The sequence below is a fragment of the Artemia franciscana genome, chromosome 4, assembly GCF_032884065.1.
Source record: "Artemia franciscana chromosome 4, ASM3288406v1, whole genome shotgun sequence".
NCBI lineage: Eukaryota > Metazoa > Arthropoda > Branchiopoda > Anostraca > Artemiidae > Artemia > Artemia franciscana.
Window position 1 is genome coordinate 10,035,430 of NC_088866.1, and position 21,599 is coordinate 10,057,028.

General features: G+C 36.7%; 1 protein-coding gene across 1 annotated transcript in view; it reads right to left on the reverse strand.

The window, feature by feature from the left end:
• Positions 1–2,063: 2,063 nt before the first annotated feature.
• The window catches only part of LOC136025971 (clustered mitochondria protein homolog), an 86,620-nt gene continuing 67,084 nt past the window's right edge, over positions 2,064–21,599 (reverse strand). The window contains exons 18-20 of the mRNA XM_065702090.1: positions 17,731–17,946; positions 13,311–13,519; positions 2,064–2,992 (exon numbers count right to left, since the gene is read on the reverse strand). Of these exons, the coding sequence (XP_065558162.1) occupies positions 2,854–2,992; positions 13,311–13,519; positions 17,731–17,946 (564 nt within the window). The 3' untranslated portion in view covers positions 2,064–2,853. The remainder of the gene's footprint in view (positions 2,993–13,310; positions 13,520–17,730; positions 17,947–21,599) is intronic.

Consider the following 21,599-nt stretch of genomic DNA (forward strand, 5'->3'; position numbering starts at 1 on the left):
TTTGTCCGCATATGACAAAAACGAAAGTATTCAAGCCGATGCAGCTGATTTGGTAACGCGTTATGTTCCAGGTTCTAGGTTCGAGAGGTTCCAGGTTCGAACCTTGACTTTTGTATTAATACAAAAGAAGAAAAAAGCTAAAAAAAGGTAAAAACTACAAAAAAACCCATAGCAATAATCTTAGTGTAACCGAAAAGAACACTTAGACTCAAACTTTTGCTAAGAAATGAATTAGTTCAATATTTTCTTTTGTAGTAGTTTGGCTGGTTTTGGGAGGTCAAGCAATAAGTCCCGTATTGCTTGATTATAGGCTTAGCGGCCTGGAATTTTCGTTTAAACGCTATCACATCCGCTCAAAGCAATGCCCACATTTCAAAACAGACATGCCCACAATTTCAATTGGGGAGCATTGGGGATGGGGGTTCATTCCTAGAAATTTTTTATAGACAATTTCTATATTTGATGTGACACAATTTGTGTAAATCACAGGCTCTGAGGCGCTTAGAGCCCATAAAAACAATATTTGTGCGAAGCTAAATGATTGCAGTCGATCATACAAAAACATCAAAGATGATGTCACGGAAGAGTTAGATTGTGCAGTTGACTTTTCACAAGGTTAAACTGCTTGATCATCTAGTTTTTCAAGTTTCTTATAGACACTCCACCTACCGCTTGAGTTTCTATTTAAGTAAATGCTGTCTAATTTCAGTGATTTTCTAAATTTCAAGCCCTTATTAGGCTAAAAAATGAAGGTTAAACAGCTGGAGATTCCTAAACAGGCTCACTGAACCTGAAAAAAAGGTGGCCGTTCTTGTAGGTCCCTTCACCAAAAAGTGGAATGAGTGCGTTTATGCCAAACGTTAGGGAACTTTAATTTGAAATTGAAATTGCCAATTTTTAATAGAAGAAGGTGAATATCTCTACTTTTAAGGATTTTAACATTTTCCCAGATCGTCAAAGAGACAACTTTCCCCCGAAAAGAATCTCGCCTTTTGTTTTTTATCAAAAACACAGCAGTCAAAACCATCACATTAAAACTCTCTATAATGAATTCCGAGATGTTTTCGACCTTACTTTCATTTTTAATATGCATATTTTGGTGCAATCCTTTTGAAAGCGACAGTAGTACTAGAGCCGTAGTAGAAATTTAGCAGTATCGAACAGGAAATATGGACTATCAAACAGGAACTAATTAAACAGGAAACAGGAAATATGGGATTAAATTATATATCACTTCTTCAGAGATCTACGGCTCTAGTGCTAGGAACTAATCGAACAGGAAACAGGAAATATGGGATTAAATTATATTACATTGGGTATCGCTTCTCCAGAGATCTACGGCTTTAGTGCTAGGAACTAATCGAACAGGAAACAGGGAGCATGGGATTAAATTATATTGCTTTGGGTATCGCGTCTCTGGAGATTTACAGTTCAGGTCTAAAATCTTTTCCAGATTTCGGGAGAAAATCCAAACGAGTGGTAGTTTGTCCAAAGCAATTTGAAAAATTCAAGATTTCATTGAAATTCACGAAATCGAAATTCAAAAATTTGAAAAAGAATGTCTGATATGCTGTATGGTGTTGATGACAATATTTTCCTAAAATGACACTTTTCTCTTTATAAAAAACAACAAGCGCCTTTTTTGATATGCTTTAATTTCAGAACCAAAGCATGACAAAGTTTTACAACAAAATATAACAAAACTCGATTCTAGAAAAGGAAAATAACACACGAATAATAACTAAGCTTTGACTACGCGTTCCAAGGTTCAGCGCCCAACACAGAAAAAAAACAAGCAACTGCAAAATTTAAAAAAGTTGAGAACCAATTGCATCAGCATCAGCAGCGATATTCATTATTCGACTCTACTCAAAACCCTACGTCAGCTACAAAAACAGTCAATCCGGAAGAGCCTGGAAATCAACTGAATGTAGATCAAAGCATTGCTTTCCCCCTGGCTACTTGGTATGGCAATATTATTTAATACCGTTCAAATACTATTCAGTAATAGATACTGATAGAAATCATGATTACAGCAGAAGTCAAAGAGTATGGGCAACTTGTGAGACAGGAAACTGACGCAAATAAAAATAAACAGCACCATCTAGTATTTTACTTGATTTTTCTCAAGAAACTGAGATCACACACTTATTATTACAGTAGTTTTGCCAGTTACACTATTTTTGCTTTATTACATTAACAATGCTAAGAAACACCAAACAGTAGATGGCGTTTGTGTTTTTATTCGGTGCTAGCGGTAGTTTCTACGCTAATAAGTAACCCATACTCTTTGGAAAAAGTTACAACCTAATAAAGATCGACTTACTGCCAATGGCAGCAAAAACAGGTTTGAAAAAAGCTGTCAAGAGACAAGCATTCCTAACATACGATTAGTTTGAAAATTCAACAGAACGGTAATTACGAAAATTTTTCGACACATCAAAAGTAGCCTGAATCCTCCCAAAAATAGCACCCAACTGAAATAATATGTATACTTTTGAAATAAAAAAAACATTTGGATGGAGCTTTTTAAAAGAAGCTGATTTTTCTCTTTTACAAGAAAGAGAAGGAAAATTTACTATATAAGGAAATAAACCTATTTTGTCGGTTTTTTCAACAAATTAAACATGTGAATTTCAACAATAATTTCAAGCAAATATCTGTATGTCACGATAAAAACCGATAAACTGGGAGGGGTATAGCATTATGTAGAAAAAAACCCTATCCAAAATGAAAATAGAATTGAAGATAGAATTGAAGTTTATTCGCAACGGTTGTGATTTTGAGTGACTAAAATTGCAGTTGCTTTGTCAAAAACGAGCAATTTGAACTAAGTAAGTCAACATATTCTTATTATCGACCAATCTCTTCTTGAGCCTTGATTTCTATTTTACTTTCTCCAGCTACGTCTTCATTAATTTTCTTCGCTTCTTCACTCGCTTTTAGTTGTCTCTTTTCATATTCAGATTTGAAGTTATCGATGTCTTGTTGACTGAAAATAAAGGAAATATTTACATAAAATGGAAATTACTGAAAACAAGGAAAAAGATGTCATTTTTCTTTCTTTTATGAAAGTTTATTAAAACCTATTCAAAACCTAGTTTATCAAACCAATTATTAATAAGGATGCCTCGTCTCTTGCATAACAATAAAAACAAAAATGATTCCAAATTCCTAGTGAAAATATTAGCCCTAGACCTGAAATTCTGAGGACAGGGGTTCGAGTCCTCGTGTCATATTTGGTTTGGGATGGGGGTCAATGGTGTAAGCTCAGCCGGAGTAGAACCAATCGACACTCGTCCAAGGGTTGTACTTCCCGCCAAAGGCAGAAAATTAGCAGATCAATACCACCACTACGCAGACCATTAGGATTTAAAAGCACATTGCATAAGATTTTTCCTTGCATAAAAAAGAAGGAAAACACAAAAACTTAGAAAAAATAAAAGAAACACTGCTGTCAAGCAAATGAACCGTCATAACGTTTTTATGAATTATACCAAGCGTTCCCTAATTTATGTCTATCCTTCATATTACTATGGTCTGGAGATCGTTCTTTATAATAACTATAGACAAACACCAATTATGAAGCACTGTATCGATCCTTTATGCAAAACACCGATTACAAACAGGAAAACGCATGTGGCTTTTTCTTATTTGGAATAGTAAAGCACAATCAAGAGAGAATGGCGCATCAAACTAAGCCCAATATGTTCCATAGTTTGTTCTTTACTAGGTTTCGACCATCTCTATAGCTATGATACCTATGAAACTTACACAGTGGCCATTTATAATTAACCAAACTAATTCCTTATATGATTTCTTTGGTATATTAACGAATTTATTATCATGTCTTATATGTAACTTATATTAAACAATGGTGCATAATTCTATTATTTATAATTCGAATTATTATATAATTTAATAATAGTTGAATTATTTATTATTCTCAAATGGTGCAACGGTAGCCATGCTCATTTGTTATTCGAGAGAGTGGGGTTCGACCCCTCGTCACGAGAACTTTGAATATTTTGTAATAGCTGTTGAGGGGAGGGGTGGGGGTTGAGGGCGCTTCGCGCCCCCCAAGCCCCCCCCCGTGCGCTTAAGTCGTTACGCACCATATTAGTTACGCGCCATTACAGTTGTCCCTTTGTCCCACATGTGAATATAGATAGATATATATATATATATATATATATATATATATGTTTTTAACTCCGTAAAACTTGCGAATATACAACATTCTTCGCTGTCCCATTGTCTGTGCATATAAATAGATTGTCAGATTTACCGACTCTTGAACATGCAACATATAATTGTCCCTCTATACCTCATTATTCTATGATTGCTCTTGAGCTTTGTTGATGGTGAGTGCTAATCGAACATTCCCTGTGTCCCCGTCGTCATTTATATATCCCCCCTGTGCCCCCGGCGTCCCTGTTGTAGTTGTGTCCCTATGTCCCGGTCGTCATTTGTGTCCCGGTGTCCCAGTCAGTAATTTCTCTTTGAGTGTCCAGGTCGTCATTTATATATCCCCCCTGTGCCCCCTGGCGTCCCCGTTGTAGTTGTGTCCCGGTCTGTCATTTATATTCCCTGTGTCCCGGTCGTTATTTACGTCCCGGTGTCCCAGTCTGTAATTTCTTTTTGAGTGCCCCGATCGTCACATATATTCCCTGTGTCCCGGTCGTCATTTGTGTCCCGGTCTGTAATTTCGTCAGTCGACAAACAACTTCATGACGGCATAATACTCAATCCTTATAATGACGTCATTCAACACACAAACAACTTATTTTTATATTAGCTATTGGAATGGCGCTTTGCGCCACCCCAACACCTAGTTGGTGGGGGCGCTTCGCGCCAACCGCCAAGCCCCCCCCCCCCCGCACGTAAGTCGTTACGCACCATATTAGTTACGCGCCATTGTAGTTGTGTCCCTGTGTCCCACCTGTGAATATACTTAGATATATATGTATGCTTTCAACTACGTAAAACTTGCGAATATACAACATTCTTCGCTGTCTCATTGTCTGTGCATATAAATAGATTGTCAGGTTTGCCGACTCTTGAACATGCAACATTTAATTATCCATGGGAAAAACAATCCGTATTCAGATCTATACCTCATTATTTTAATGATTGCCCTTGAGCTTTGTTGATGGTGATTGCTAATCGAACATTCTCAGTGTGCCTGTCGTCATTTATATATCCCCCCTGTGCCCCCCGGCGTCCCCGTTGTAGTGGTGTCCCTGTGTCCCGGTCGTCATTTATATTCCCTGTGTCCTGGTCGTTATTTGTGTCCCGGTGTCCCAGTCTGAATTTCTCTTTGAGTGTCCTAGTCGTCATTTATATTCCCTGTGTCCCGGTCATAATTTGTGTCCCGGTGTCCCGGTCGTCAGTTATATTCCCTGTGTCCTGGTCGTCATTTGTGTCCCGGTCTATAATGTCATCTTATAATGACGTCATATACAAAGCCTTATATACTTATATCTTACGAATATACAACATTCGTCGCTGTCCCATTGTCCGTGCATATAAATAGATTGTCAGGTTTACCAACTATTGAACGTGCAACATATAATTGTCCATGGGAAAAACAATCCGTATTTAGATCTATACCTCATTATTCTAGTGATTACCCTTGACCTTTGTTGATGGTGATTGCTAATCAAACATTCCCTGTGTCCCGGTCGTCATTGATATATCCCCTCTGTGCCCCCCGGCGTCCCCGTTGTAGTTGTGTCCCCCCGTCAGTCAACACACAAACAACTTATTTTTATATAGATATATCGATTTAAAGCAATGTCTTTTAAATTTAAAATTTAGAAAAGAAACTCATTTTAGTTGCCTCCTAGCTAAAATAATGAAAATTATATGAATGAACCACAGGATTTACTTCCTTTAGGCTTAAAAAAACTATATGATTAACTTACCTAGACAAGTCAGTATAGGCAAGAGTTTGCTCTTCACTATAAGATTCGATGATTAAATCGAACAAAAAACAGAACTAATTAAAAAAAAACTTTCATGTGTTTTTCTAATATGAATTAAAACATTAATATTATTGCTCAGACACTTTTAGTATTTTTTGCAGTTCGCACTATAACATTAGCGATTCTGTACTGATATTATTATAGCTATCATTACGATATGGCATTTACTTTCACACCATATATAGTTACAGCCTAACATTATGAGGTCACTCATCAATTTTGTACACAAAATTAGTTTTTCATAAAAAAATTGGTTCTAATTTTAAAAATTATTTTTGTAAAATAAACAACAGCTAAGAGCTCATATGGCACATGTGACGAGGTCGGAAGAGCCAAGAGCTCATATGACATGAGCTCTAGCAAAATTCTAAGAGTCATAGATTGCTTTAAAAGGAAAATCAGAGGCTTAATGTCGGTCGGGATTTAAAATAAGAGCTCTGAGACAAGAGGTCCTTCTAAATATCGAAATTCATTAAGATCTGATCACCCACTCGTAAGTAAAAATACTCAATTTTTTCTAGTTTTTTCCTCTCCCTTCGGTCCCCCAGATGGTGGAATCGGGGAAAACGACTTTATCAAGTCAATTTGTGCAGGTCCCTGAGACGTCTACCAATTTTCATCGTCCTAGCACGTCCAGAAGCACCAAACTTGTCAAAGCACTGGACCTCCCTAACTCCCCCAAAGAGAGCAGATCCATTCTGTTTACGTCAGTCACGTATCTAGGACATTTGCTTATTCTACTCACCCAGTTTCATCCCGATCTCTCCACTCTAAGCGTTATCCAAGAATTCTGGCTTCCCCCTCCAATTCCCCGCAATGTCACCAGATCTGGTCGGGATTTAAAATAGGAGCTATGAGTTCCTTCTAAATATCAAATTTTATTAAGATCTGGTCACCCGTTCTTAAGTTAAAAATACCTCAATTTTTCCGAATTAACACCCCTAAACTCCAACAAAGAGAGCGGATCTGTCCCAATTATGTCAATCACGTATCTAGAACTTGTTCTTTTTCTTCCCATCAAGTATCATCCCGATCTCTCCACTCTAAGCGTTTTCCAAGACTTCCAGTTTCCAAGATTTCTGCTTCCTCCTTCCAACCCCTTATGTTCCTAAATCCAATTCAAATTCAAAGTTGAGCATCTGAGATACAAGATCTTTCTATATATCAAGTGTGATTAACATCCGATCACCCAATCATAAGATACAGATACCTCAATTTTCACGTTTTCCAAGATTTCCGGCTTCCCCCTTCAACCACCCCCCCAATGTCACCGAATCTGGTCGGGATTTTAAAAAAGAGCTCTGAAGCACAATATCCTTTTAACATCAAATTTCATTGAGATCTGATCAACCGTTCGTAAGTTACGAATACCTCATTTTTTCTAATTTTTCCGAATTACCTCTCCCCGCCCAAGTTTCCCGAAGAGATTAATCCGGTCTGGTTATGTCAGTCACGTATCTTAGACTTGTGCTTTCCAAGATTTCCAGTCCTCCCCCCGAACTGCCCCAAATGACACTGGATCCAGTCGAGATTTAAAATAAGAGATGTGAGTTATGAGGTATGAAATTTCATTAAGATCCGATCACTCCTTCGTAAGTTAAAAACACCTCATTTTTTCAAATTTTTCAGAATTAACCCCCCCAACTCCCCAAAAGAGAGCAGATCCATTCCGGTTATTTCAATCACGTATTTAGGACTTCTGCTTATTTTTCCCTCCAATTTTCATCCCGATCCCTCCACTCTAAACGTTTTCCAAGATTTTAGGTTCCCCCCTCCAATGTCACTGGATCCGGTCAGGATCTAAAATAAGAGCTCTGAGATACGATTTCCTTCTAAATATCAAATTTCATTGAGATCTGAACACTCGTTCGTAAGTTAAAAATACCTCATTTTTTCAAATTTTTCCGAATTAAAACACCCCCCCCCCCCCGATGGTCGAAAATACCCCGAAGGTATTTTTTTTAGTTTTAATTAAAAAATATAAATTATTGCTCAGACACCATAAATAGTTTGCAGTTTACGTAAAAATTTTAGCAATCGTGATGTGAGAACTAAAATAACAAATGAATTTTTCTACGGAAATAAAGCACAACGTTATAGAGATAAGCACTTTAGGAGTCGAGCCAAAAAGTTTGGTTCCAGGATACAAGCATACCATTTGCTACTACAAAGCTATGGAAAAATGCAGCTTTTCGTCAAAAAAGACTTTGTTTTTGAAATTATTTTTGTTCAATTATGAAAGGCTTTTAAATACATCAATTCCCTTTCAAATGAGCTATCGAACAGCTCTTTATGATTTTTCCAGTACCAAGCTAGCTGAGGCGAAAAAAAAAACTGAAAAATTATGCCGTCGATGCAGAATATCATGGATGCAGCCACTATTCTTGATTTCAAACCATTTTATTTTCCTTGTTTTTCAAGGAAAGGGACAGTTAGTTTCCTATATATGGGTATTAGACAAGGCGGTTTTAAAATTTTTACATGAATCTATTTTAGGAGTTGTGGACTATTTGTTTTTTTCCTATGGGACCTAATCGTCTCTTACTAGGATACTAACTACCGCTGCAACCCAGATACTGCCGAAGTAAATGAAGATGTCTACCTGATAAATCCTTTCGTTACCCTACGGCACATTTTAATCTTCACTTACTCCTAGCCTTAGTGACTTAGTCTTCTTAAAATTAATTTTTAAACCTATTGTAGCTCACTGAACTCGCAAACCTCTAAAAACTCATTCATTTTGCTAATACTTTCATTTAGGATGCTTAAATCATCAGCATAATCTAAGTCAAGGATAGCTTTTCCTCCCCGTTCAATTCCGTGGCCCCTCATTGCATTTCATGTGCTCGTTAAGAGAACAAGAGCTAAGAGCTCATATGGCACTTGTGGCGAGGCAAGAAGAGCTAAGAGCCAAGAGATCATATGGTATGAGCTCTAACGAAAGTCTATGAATCAATAGATGGATTTAAAAATGAAAATAAGAGGCTTGATACCGGTTAGGATTTAAAATAAGAGCTCTGAGTGACGATATCCTTCTAAATATCAAAATTAATTAAGATCCAATCACCCACTAGTAAGTTATAAATACCTAGTTTTTTCCAATTTTTCCTCTCCCTTTAGGCCCCCAGATGGTCGAATCTGGGAAAACGACTTTATCAAGTCAAATTGGGCAGCTCCCTGACACACCTACTAATCACTGAACCCCTCCCCCCAACTCCCCCAAAGAGAGCAAATCCAGTACGATTATGTCAATCACGTATCAAGGAGATTTGCTTATTCTATCCACCAAGCTTCATCCTGATTCCTCCACTCCAAGCGTTTTCCAAGATTTCCCCCTCCAGCTCCCCCCAATGACAAAAGATCTGGTCGGGATTTGAAATAAGAGCTCTGAGACATGAATTACTTCTAAATATCAAATTTTATTAAGATCTGATCACCTATTCGTAAGATAAAAATATCCCAATTTTCACGTTTTCCAAGAATTCCAGTTTCCCCCTCCAACTCCCCCCTATGTCACAGGATCTGGCCGGAATTCAAATTTAGAGCTTTAAAGCACAAGATCCTTCTAAATATTAGATTTCATTAAGATCTGGTCACCCATTCGGAAGTTAGGAGTACCTCAATTTTCAAAATTATCACCACCACCCCAACTTCACCAAAGTGAACAGATCCGGTCCGGTTACGTCACTCACGTATCTTAGACAGGTTTCTATTCTTCCCATCCAGTTTCATACTGATCTCACCGCTTTAAGTATTTTCTAAGATTTCTGGTCCCCCCAACTGCCCCCCCCCCCAATTACTCTTGATCCAGTTGAGATTTAAAATAAGAGATCTGAGTTACGAGGTCCTTCTAAATATGAAGATTCATGAAGATCCGATCACTCCTTCGCAAGTTAAAAATACGTCATTTTTCTAATTTTTCAGAATTACCACCGCCCCCCCCCCCCAAGAGCGGATTCATTCCAATCATGTAAATCACATGTCTAAGACTTCTGCTTATTTTTCCCACCAAGTTTCATCCCGATCCCTCCATTCTAAATGTTTTCCAAGTTTCAGGTTTCCCCCTCCCGACCCCCCCCCCCCCCAATGTCACCAGATCCGGTTGGGATTTAAAATAAGAACTCTGAGACACAATATCCTTCTAAAGATCAAATTTCATTGTGATCTGATCATCCGTTCGTAAGTTAAGAATACCTCATTTTTTCTAATTTTTCAGAATTTTTCAGCGATTGCTACATGTCACTTTGTTAATACCAAGCTATAAAACCATAAAAACGATCCATATAAAGGGATATAGAACACAATTTTGCCTAACTCCTGATTCAATACGAAACCAGCTGTTAACATCATTTTCAAACTTAACTAAAGCTGTGTTATTCTCGTACATATTGCTAATTACTTTAATGAATTTGTCTCGTATACCACACAAGGATAAAATCTTCACTAAAGCTCTTCTATCAATAGAATCGAACGCTTACTCATAATCTAAAACACTGAGGAACAAAGGTGTTTGATATCTCAGACACTTCTCAATTTTTAACCTAAGAGTAAAAAACTGGTCAATACATCCTCTACCTTTTCTAAAACCGTACTGTTTTTCTCTCCAAACTTTGTCTACAGCATCTCTCAGTCTAAAAAATATCATATTACTAAGTAATTTGCTATCTACAGAGACCAGACTAATACCTGAATAATTATCACACTGACTCATATTGTCTTTACTACACAGTGCTTTTATTAAGGTTTTCATAAAATCACTAAGTGCCTCCCCTTTTCAAAAATCTCATTCATCATCTTCAGTAACTTATTTCTGACCTCAGAGCCATCATATTTAAGAAACTCATTTCCCAAACTATCAGCATCTCGAACCTTATTATTTTTCTTTCAATTTTTAAGTACTGTCGCTAATTCTTCCTCACAAAACAAATCTTTTTTCACGTTTATTAATACAATTAACATTATTAATACTATTGAAGCAAAATTACTTTAATTAAGTGAAATTGCTCCCCTATTAATTAATTAACATTACTAATAATTAAGCTGGTGATAAATTACTCACAGTACTTAATTATAAATTTCTTAAATTAACGATTAATTACTTAAAGAGTTACTTTAATCTAAGAGTTAAAAAATTAATAAATAATAATAAAATAACAAATGATAACAATAATTAATAAAACAGACAGTAAGAAAAAACTGACAATGCTGCTATCTTGAACTCAAGACCAATTATTTTAGTAGTATCATGTTTCATTGACTCGATTTTTATTGAATTATATAGAATCTACAAAAAAACATCTGAGTTGGATTGACTATGATTTGATTGATGGACTAGTGGCTATAGCTGATGATAAAATTTATGGCACCGTTGCTAGCAAATATTTTCTTTTTCGATTAGAAGAAGTTCAAAACTAAAGTAGAAAGTAGCCAACAAGAAACAGTATGACTAACTATAAAAAATCTTCTGACTGAAAGCTTTTTGTTCTTTTTACATACTTGAAATTTCTCAGAGGAAAATCTATAGGTGGAATTTAAGTAAACCTGAGAAACATTTCACATGAAACTCAGAGGGCATACATTGGTACACATGAATTTCCCAAGACGTGGTGGTTTAGAGAATATTAAACATAATGTTACTGAGAAAAAAAAAAAAAAAAAAAAAAAAAAAAAAAAAAAAAAAAAAAAAAAAAAAACAGGTCTTGGGTTCAAGATGGCAGCATTGTTTTCATGAAACGTCAGTTTGAACGAGTTGTCACAAATAATACTACCGTACCGTTTCTATTACTTCATTAGAGCTGTGGTACATATTTGTACTGAAAAACAGAACTTGAAAAATTTTCTACTATTCTTACGGCATTTTGGTAGCAAAGAGCGTAAATATAACTTCCTTTTCAGTATATACTACGTTTTGAAAGATATAGTAAATTTTTATCAACTATGGTGGAACCAAAAAATTTTCTTGGGTGATAAATATGGCATGCGGCATAGTATTTAATTGGGTAGAACAGTAAGCCTCATACCGACCATCCTGACTTTTTTTGGGATGTTTAAAAATGGTAGTCTACCTTCTTCTCTATAATAGAAAGCACTAGAAAAGAACAAAAACAATAGACACAAACTTGGCCTCCTTTCATTCTCTTTATTGATATTAAAACAATATTATTATAGTATAAAGGGGTGATACACTTCCTTCGGTCACAAGATTAATAAAACTTAAAGCAGAACTATGTTACATAATGTTTTGCCTCAAGTTTGGTAGAGTTCTGCAATTCACTCTTGATTTTACAAAATTTGAGAAGAATTCTTGCAGGATTTATAGACCTCCCTTAGATCACTCTTAAGTCTAAAATCGAAACACATTCATGCAATAAGAATTGTAGCTTTATGTTGAAACTTTCTTCTCTGTAATAGAAAATACTAGAATTTTTGGGGAATGCATTAAGAATTGTAGCTTTATGTTGAAACTACACTGCATAAGAAATGATGACTAATATTATTTTTCCGATGAGGACAAGTTAAAAAAAAGGCATCAACCAGTTTCTCAGGCGTTGTCAATTGATATTGCAGAGCCAATAGAGGTTGCGTCTCAAAACATTATTTTGCCGGGAAAATATTTTGACTTCCTAGGACCACACTCCTCTATGGATCATTGACAGATTACTTAATATTCTTGAATTAAGAAGACTTGAAGAGATTAAAAACAAATTAAAAGAATTGAAATAAATGCAATTTATTGATAAGTAGAATCGGGCGCTTACAAGAAACACTCTTAGGGATGAAGAGATTAACTTGGCAATCAAAAAACACCATACTTATAGGTATATTTTGAGTGAGTTATCAACACCAACATCTTAATTATATGTTACATAACCTTAATAATTGGAAAATACCATACTTTATGAACACAAATACATTTTGAGTAAGTTGTGAACATTAAAATCTTGATTGTATGTTACAGAATCTTAATAATGTGAAAACACCATACTTTATGAACACAGGTATATTTTGATTGAGTTGTCAACATAGCAATTACCATTCTTAAAATTTCTTCTATGCCATTTTTTTTTTCTCACAGTTCAACTCAGAATATCGAACTTTCTTAATGTAATATTTTAAGGAAATAATTGCTAGTAAATTTAGAAGCTCATCGTATCCTTTTTTGATACTTTCCAATTAATTAAATATTGACGTGTAGGGCCTCGAAATACGCATCCGAAGTAAAATGATATTGTAAGTTAGTATACGACGAGGGGTTTCCGTGAACACACTTTCGTCAGTTTGCGAACAAGGGATTACGTTGGACCAATCAGAATTTTGACTAACCTTATTTGAACAAAAAGTATCCCATTGATGACATTCAACATATCCAAAACTGATCCCATCGACGGAGGTTGTATCTGAATAGGCGGCAGGGTATTATTGGACTTGCCTTGGTAAAGTTCGTTCATTCGTTTCTGTAACGCCACGGCCTGATGAGTCAAATGACGTAAACACTCAGATGATTCTTTCGTTTTCTCGTGCTCATCGCCAAGCTAAAAAGAGAAAAAACCCTATTGGTTGAGAGGAAATTTTGACGAATTGTCGCTAAAATTCAGCAAGAGACGAAAACTTTTTCCATTGTGCTTTGGCAGTGCTGTAGTGTATTCAGGGGGTTTAGGGGGGGGATAACTGACAATCCAGAGGCGCGCAGCGCCTCAGCAACGCGTGGCAGGGGTCGTTTTCCAAGATCAGAATCACGTATCTACGAATTGTGCGTATTCTTCCCACTAAGTTAAATCCCAATCTCTCCACTCTAAGTATTTTCCAAGATCCCCCCCCCCCACTGCCCCCCATGACACCGGATCCAATCGGGATTAAAAATAAGAGGTCTGAGTTGCGAGACCTTCTAATCCGATCACTCGTTCGTTAGTTAAAAATGGCTCATTTTTTTCTATTTTTTTTTCGAATTAACCGGACTAACCACCCTCAACTCCCATAAAGAGAGCAGATCCGTTCCGGTGATTATAATCACGCATCTAGGACTTGTGTTTATTTTTCCCACCAGCTTTCATCCGGATCTCTCAGCTCTAAGTGTTTTCCATGATTTCAGGTTTCCCCCTCCAACTCCCCCAATACCATAAGATGCGGTCAAGATTCAGAATAAGAACTCTGAGACACGATATCCTTCTAAAAATCAAATTTCATTAAGATCCAATCACCGTTTGTAGGTTTGTAAGTACCTCGTTTTTTCTAATTTTTCCGAACTAAGCGTCCCCCACTCCACCTCCTCAGATGGTCAAATCGGGGAAACGACTATTCCTAATTTAATCTGGTCTGGTCCCTGATACGCCTGCTAAATTTCATCATCCTAGCTTATCTGAAAGTGCTCAAACTAGGTAACCGGGACCGACTGACAGACAGAAATTGCGATGGCTATATGACACTTGGTAAATATCAAGTGCCATAAGAGCCGACATGGGCGGTTAGAAGATATGCAAAACGAGAATTAGAGCGTGTCAAAAAAGAAAATGAAGAACAAAGACACACGCGGTTAGAAGATAAACGAAAAAAAATTAGAGTGTATTAAAAATGAAAAAACAAAGACACGGGCGGTTAGAAGATATGCGACAACAAAAATTAGAGCGTGTCAAAAATTAAAATGAAGAGCAAAGAAACCGGCGGTTAGAAGATATGCGATACAGAGCATGTCAACAAGTGTTAGAAGAAAAGCGGCGTCGTAATCTTCATCAACAACCTGTGGCACAAAACCCAGTACATACGTACAAATTTGCGTACACAAACTCAGTAAATGTAACATATAAATCTTTGGGACCCTTCAACGTTCCCTGTATTCACTGTGGAGCCCTCCATTTTCTGGGGAAAGAGGAGCAAAGAAAGGTAATTCATTTGGATATTGCTGCTTGCATGGTCGAATTGCAATGTCACCACCTCAATTCCCAAATGAATTGGTTGGCTTTTTTGTAGGACATCATTCACTCTCTGAAGAGTTTCATAAACGTATTCAAAACTTTAACTCGTGTTTTGCTCTAGCTTCATTCAACGTAAACGATGATCGAACCATAGATAGTCGCAATATATATAGCTTTAGAGTAGCCGGACAAATATATCACAAAATCAATTTAGTGGCACTGAACTACTGAAGGGGAAATTGAGCCACCTTCATACGGCTAAATATACTTTTTAGAACCCCGTGAAGCAGTTGAGGAACACCTTGCACATTCTTTAATAAATTACGGGATCTCTCGCAATCTAATGAATCTCTTGGGAGAAATATTGAGAGACACAAACGACTATGCCAAAAGTTACGAAAAAATGTCAAAAGTGGAGGATGATGCAAATCAACTTTCTGTTTTATTGCGACAACAGCCTTCAATCATGCAGTTCGCTTTTACATTGCCAGATGGTGTCAATTATAGACGGTTCTACCCTCCTGCATGCAATGAAGTATACGCTGTGCTTACTCTTAATGCTGACCATAATTTTCCACCAAATGAAATGGTTGTAAAACAACGTGGCAAACATCTTGTCATTAAAAAAAAAATCCAAGTATCGTATGGAGCCCTTTACCTACCCATTGTTTTATCCAGCTGGAACATCAGGGCGGTCAAGAGGTATGCTAATTCAACCACCTTATGTAAGTCGTCCACATATAACACAGTTTGAATTAGCTAGGTATAGGGTAACCCAAAGATCCGTACCCATATTTTATACGATAAAAATCCATTTTTTAACGAATGTCTTTTCTGTTGCAGGACGTGAAAGGTGAACTTATGGATGATCGTTTGCAGCTATAGTTGCCGTGAAAATTTCTATCGTTACGAAGTTCAAATTTCTTAGTTGGGTTACGAAGTTCAGAAAGCATGGGACTGTAGTGGACTTAAGTTTCAAAGCCACAGGGGGGAACTTATTCAGGCAGAAAAGAGAGTGCAAGGAGAGAAGAAAACATTGCTGCAGTGAGGGACTACACTATCCCTCACAGTTCAATTAAACGGAAGAACTCGCCACAGTGACTCCCTTGTCATTCCAAGTTCTTGGCTGTGTCTACGCACTGATTTTCCAGTGCTGCGTCCTACTGAGTCCCTTACTGCAGAAATGTTTACTTCTGTCCTTGCATCCCTTAAATGTTCTTGCACTCCCTTGTCATTTCGAGTTCTTGGCCGCGTCTACGCACTGATTTCCTAGGGCTGCGTCCCACTGAGTCCCTCACCGCAGCAATCTTTTCCTCTTTTTCCTGCCTGAATAAGTTCCCCCTGTGGCTTTAGGACAAGTCCACTACAGTCCCATGCTCTCTAAACTTCATAACCCAACTAACAATCGTTGATTTTGGTGGAAAGTTGCGACAATTGAAACTTTTTCGAAACTGAATCTGTACAATCTGGAATGATTTGTCGCAAAATAAATCTCCAGCGAGAATATCTTCTGCTGATTGGTCTAAAGAACTCTTGGGACAACTATATATATATATATATATATAGCGAAAAATTAATACTACCGTCAACATTTTTCGGATCAACAGGCTACTTAGCTAAACATTTTGAAGATGCCTTGGCTATTGTTCGTCGCCTTAGACCCTCAGATTTCTTTGTAACTGTGACATACAATTCTGATTGGCCTGAATTTAAAGAAACAACAAGTATTAAATTTAATAGCATCTCTGTTTGGATTCTCTATAATAGAGTTAGCATCAATATTTATAATATATAGTTTATATATATATATATATATATATATATATATATATATATATATATACGTGTTTTCTTATTAGCCTTTTAACATCTTTTTTAAGCTTTGAATATCATTTTCAAGTTTATTTTGGAATAAACAACATTTTCATCCTAAAAAACACCACTACAATACGAAGTATTAGTAAAAACATCAATACATTTTTGACAGCAACAAATACAAAAATAAACAACAATTTTGGCTACATTTATCAAAGCTATTTACTTATTTAGAACACAAAAATGTTTTTAAATATTTCCTAAGATACTTTCTATTATTTTGAGCCTCAAAAACTTCAAAAAATCTAACCACATATAATATCCTATGGTCAAGAAAAAAAGAAAGAAAAAACTCCCCGTAGAAAACTTAACCTATCTCTATACATACACAGAATTGGGCGTGTGTACTTATTTGTGATTCACTCAAAATTATTTGAATCTTTATCTAATTATTATTTAATCTTGCTAATTTAATCTTGAATAATAATTTAAATCTTAAATCTAATTATAAATTATTTAAATATTTAAAATTATTTAATTATTTAAATTCAATCAAAATTATTATTTCTTTGGTCCCAGACAATTACGAGAAAAGAGCCATAAAAAGCCCATAAAAAAGACTCTTTTCTCTAATATATCTCTGTCTATTGAACTCATGCAACACTGAACCAAACATTATTTTTCCGGCACAAGCACCCTGACGATTTCACTCGAGCAAATCGAGGGCCATGAAAAAGGCCATGAAACACCCATTGCTCCAGTATATCTGTATGTATTGCACTTACGTAAAATTGAACCAACATTATGTTTCTGGCCCAATCAGTTGATGATTCAGCTCGAGGAGAACGAGGGTCACTAAGTATTTGTACTTAAGTGTTGTACTAAAGTACCACTAAGTGTGTGTACATACTAAAGGCCACAAAGCGTGCTCTATTATTTTGTATATCTACAATCTTCAAGACCTAGAGGGGCAAGTTCTATAGAGCCAAAAAAGACTGAAAATTAAAGGGGAGCTTTACCTGTTGTTTGTAAATAGTGTAAGTTTCTTTTTCATTTTGGAGAGCACCTCTGAAATCTCCCATACAGCTTTGAGTTCGAGCAACTAGATGATGAGAAACAGCCACTTTGAGACTTCTCCCTCCGTAATATTTACAATTCAATTTCAACGATTTCTCTAAGAATCTCAGGGAAAGGTCATACTCACCAACAGCATGAAGTATCAATCCAATGTTACTCTGTGAACCAAATGAAAAAATGTGTAAATATAGACGATTGCTAGAGAAGAACAATATGAAACAGAATAAGGAATAAGCAAAAAATAGAATAAACATGAAGATTAAACATAAAGAAAAAACATAAAATGAAGACATTAAGAAAACTCTGGTTCTTTTACTTGGTTGGAAATGATTTAGAACAGCCTTTTGAACAAACTTTCGCTTTTACCAGGGTTTTTGAGACGATGTCAAAAATGCAAAAAAAATATTCCATTAAAAAATCATAACGTTTTGGTTACAATGCCATGTTATAGAAGTTTTACAAAATAGAATCACTCTGTTTAGCATAATTTTAGGTCTTCCAATATTAAAATAGAGGACGATGTCGTCATTTTCAACTCTTTTTTAGATTCGCTATCATTTGTAATTGAAAACTCAGATTGTTTTAGAATGTTTTAAGTAATAAGATAAAAGGTGTACACAAGTAGTTACGAATAGACAGTATTCCTAAAAGGCCAACTGCCATTATCAATTTTTAGCTCATGATATGCAATTTTTAGGCTTTGAGGAAGAAAACTGAATAAGCACCTTTCCTAATTTCTGCCCCATAACAATAATCTTACAGTATTTAAAACCATAAAGAAGAGTTAAATTCAAATTTTTGCAAAGAAATGAAGCGGTTCGATATTTTCTTTTGTAGTAGTTTGGCTGGTTTTAGAACATCTTTTGGATGGACTAGGACTTGATACTCAGCACAGTTTTAACAAATAGCGCATAGAAAAAAATCGCTCCGAATTAAGCCGTGATAAGGTCATAAAAGACTGTTTAATAGTTAAAATGCATTAGTTTAGATGGTTTAAGAAAGACTTAGGAAGAACAAAGACTTAATAGTTAGCACAGTTCCACTAAACAGCACAAAGAATGAAAGATAAAGCTGATCGCTTTAAATTAGGCTGAAATAAGGTCATAACAAGAGCTAAGAGCTCATATGGCACTTGTAACGAGGCAAGAAGAGCTAAGAGCCAAGAGCCCAAATGGTATGAGCTCTAACAAAATTCTAAGAATCAATATATTGATTTAAAAGGAAAATCAGAGGCTTAATGCCGGTCAGGATTTAAAATAAGAGCTCTGAGTCACGATGTCCTTCTAAATATCAAAATTCATTAAGATCTGATCACCCACTCGTAAGTTATAAATAGCTAATTTTTCCTAATTTTTACTCTCCCTTTAGCCCCCCCCCCCCAGATGGTCGAATCTGGGAAAGCGACTTTATCAAGTCAATTTGTGCAGCTCCCTGACACGCCTACCAATTTTCATCGTCCTAGCACGTCCAGAAGCACCAAACTCGCCAAATCACTGAACCCATCCCCCCAATTCCCCCAAAGAGAGCAAATCCAGTACGGTTACGTCAATCACGTATCAAGGACATTTGCTTATTCTATCCACCAAGCTTTATCCCGATTCATCCACTCCAAGTGTTTTCCAAGATTTCCCCCTCCGACTCCCCCCAATGTCAAAAGATCGGGTCGGGATTTGAAATAAGAGCTCTGAGACATGAATTCCTTCTAAATATCAAATTGCGTTAAGATCCAATCACATATTCGTAAGATAAAAATACCCCAATTTTCACGTTTTTCCAGAATTCCGGTTTTCCCCTCCAACCCCCCCCCCCCCAATGTCACAGAATCTGTTCGGAATTTAAAATTAGAGCTTTAAAGCACAAGATCCTTCTAGTATCAAATTTAATTAAGATCTGGTCACCCTTCCGTAAGTTACAAATACCTCATTTTTCCAAATTACCCCCCCTCCAACTCCACCAAAGAGAACAGATCCGGTCCGGTTTTGTCAGTCACGTATCTTAGACAAGTTTTTATTCTTCCCATCCAGTTTCATACTGATCTACCCGCTTTAAGTGTTTTCTAAGATTTTCTGTCCCCCCACCCAATGACGCTGGATCCGGTTGAGATTTCAAATAAGAGATTTGAGTTATGAGATGCTTCTAAATATGAAGTTTCATGAAGATCTCATCACTCCTCCGTAAGTTAAAAATACGCCATTTTTTTCTAATTTTTCAGAATCAGCCCCCCCCCCCCCTAACAGAGCGGATCCTTTCTAATTATGTAAATCACGTAACAAAGACTTCTGCTTATTTTTCCCACTAAGTTTCATCCCGGTCCCTCCAATCTAAGCGTTTTCCATGATTTTAGGTCCCCCCCCCCAAACTCCCCCCAATGTCACCAGATCTGGTAGGGATTTAAAATAAGAGCTTTGAGACACGATATCCTTCTAAATATCAAATTTCATTGAGATCCGATCACCCGTTCGTAAGTTAAAAATACCTCATTTTTCTAATTTTTCAGAATTAACCCCCCCCCCTCAACTACCCCAAAGAGAGCGGATCCGTTCCGGTTATTTCAATCATGTATCTAGGACTTGTGCTTATTTTTTCCACCAAGTTTCATCCCGATCCCTCCACTCGAAGTGTTTCCAAGATTTTAGGTTCCCCCCTCCCAACTCCCCCCCCCCCAAAGTCACCAGATCCGGTCGGGATTTAAAATAAAAGCTCTGAGACACAATATCCTTCCAAACATCAAATTTCTTAAGATCTGATCAACCGTTCGTAAGTTAAAAATACTTCATTTTTTTCTATTTTTCCGAATTAACGGGCCCCCCACTCCCCCTACGCCCAGATGGTCAAATCGGGAAAATGACTATTTCGAACTTAATCTGGTCCGGTCCCTGATACGCCTGCCAAATTTCATCGTCCTAGCTTACCTGGAAGTGCCTGAAGTAGCAAAACCAGGACCGACAGACAGACAGACAGACCGACAGAATTTGCGATTGCTATATGTCACTTGGTTAATACCAAGTGCCATAAAAACTATTCAACATTTAGGGGGATTTCTAGGAAGGTAGGAAATATGGCTTCAGATAGGTGGGAGGGAGATGTGCCCACTAGTGAGTAGGTCTCTAGGGGATTAACACTAACGAGTCTGTAACAGCAACCGAAAAACACTGCATATTTAGCTTTAATGATTGAGATTAGGAATCCGTTTATTCTTCCTTTTTTTTTGTATGATAGTTGTGTCACGTGTAAAGATAACTATTTGGCCAGAGTACGGAGACTGCGGCCAACTATCGATTCATGTAACTTTTTCTTCTGCTTTTACACACTTTTTTCTTCTGCTTTACACTGCTTTCTGCTTTTTTTTACACTTTTTTCTTCTGCTTTACACAAGAAATGGTTGTATGCATAGATAGCAATGGTTGCAACATAGCTATTATAGCTTATTTGGAAACACCAATTCAGAACAAACTTAATCAATTATTACCTAACTCAGTCTCAAGAAAAATCTCAATAAGTCTGTCTGGAGTCGACCCAGCTTTAAATGGGTACCTGGAGAAACCTGGGGAAGGTAAGCAGGAAGGTGTGCTAAAGCACAGGATGGTTGGCCTCCAACCCCCCATTGCACTTCCTGGCTAAAGGGCCATGAAACGGAGATCAGCACCGCCGCTTTGGACCTTAAGGGTCTAGTGCCGTCTTATTTACTTACTTAAGTCTGTCTGGAACCTCATAGCTTGTAATCCAACTAACATTAAAATTAAGCATAAAAACACCCATATGTTGTATTTATTTAGTTTAGTTAAATATAGCCCTTGCTGGTGCTACGTGT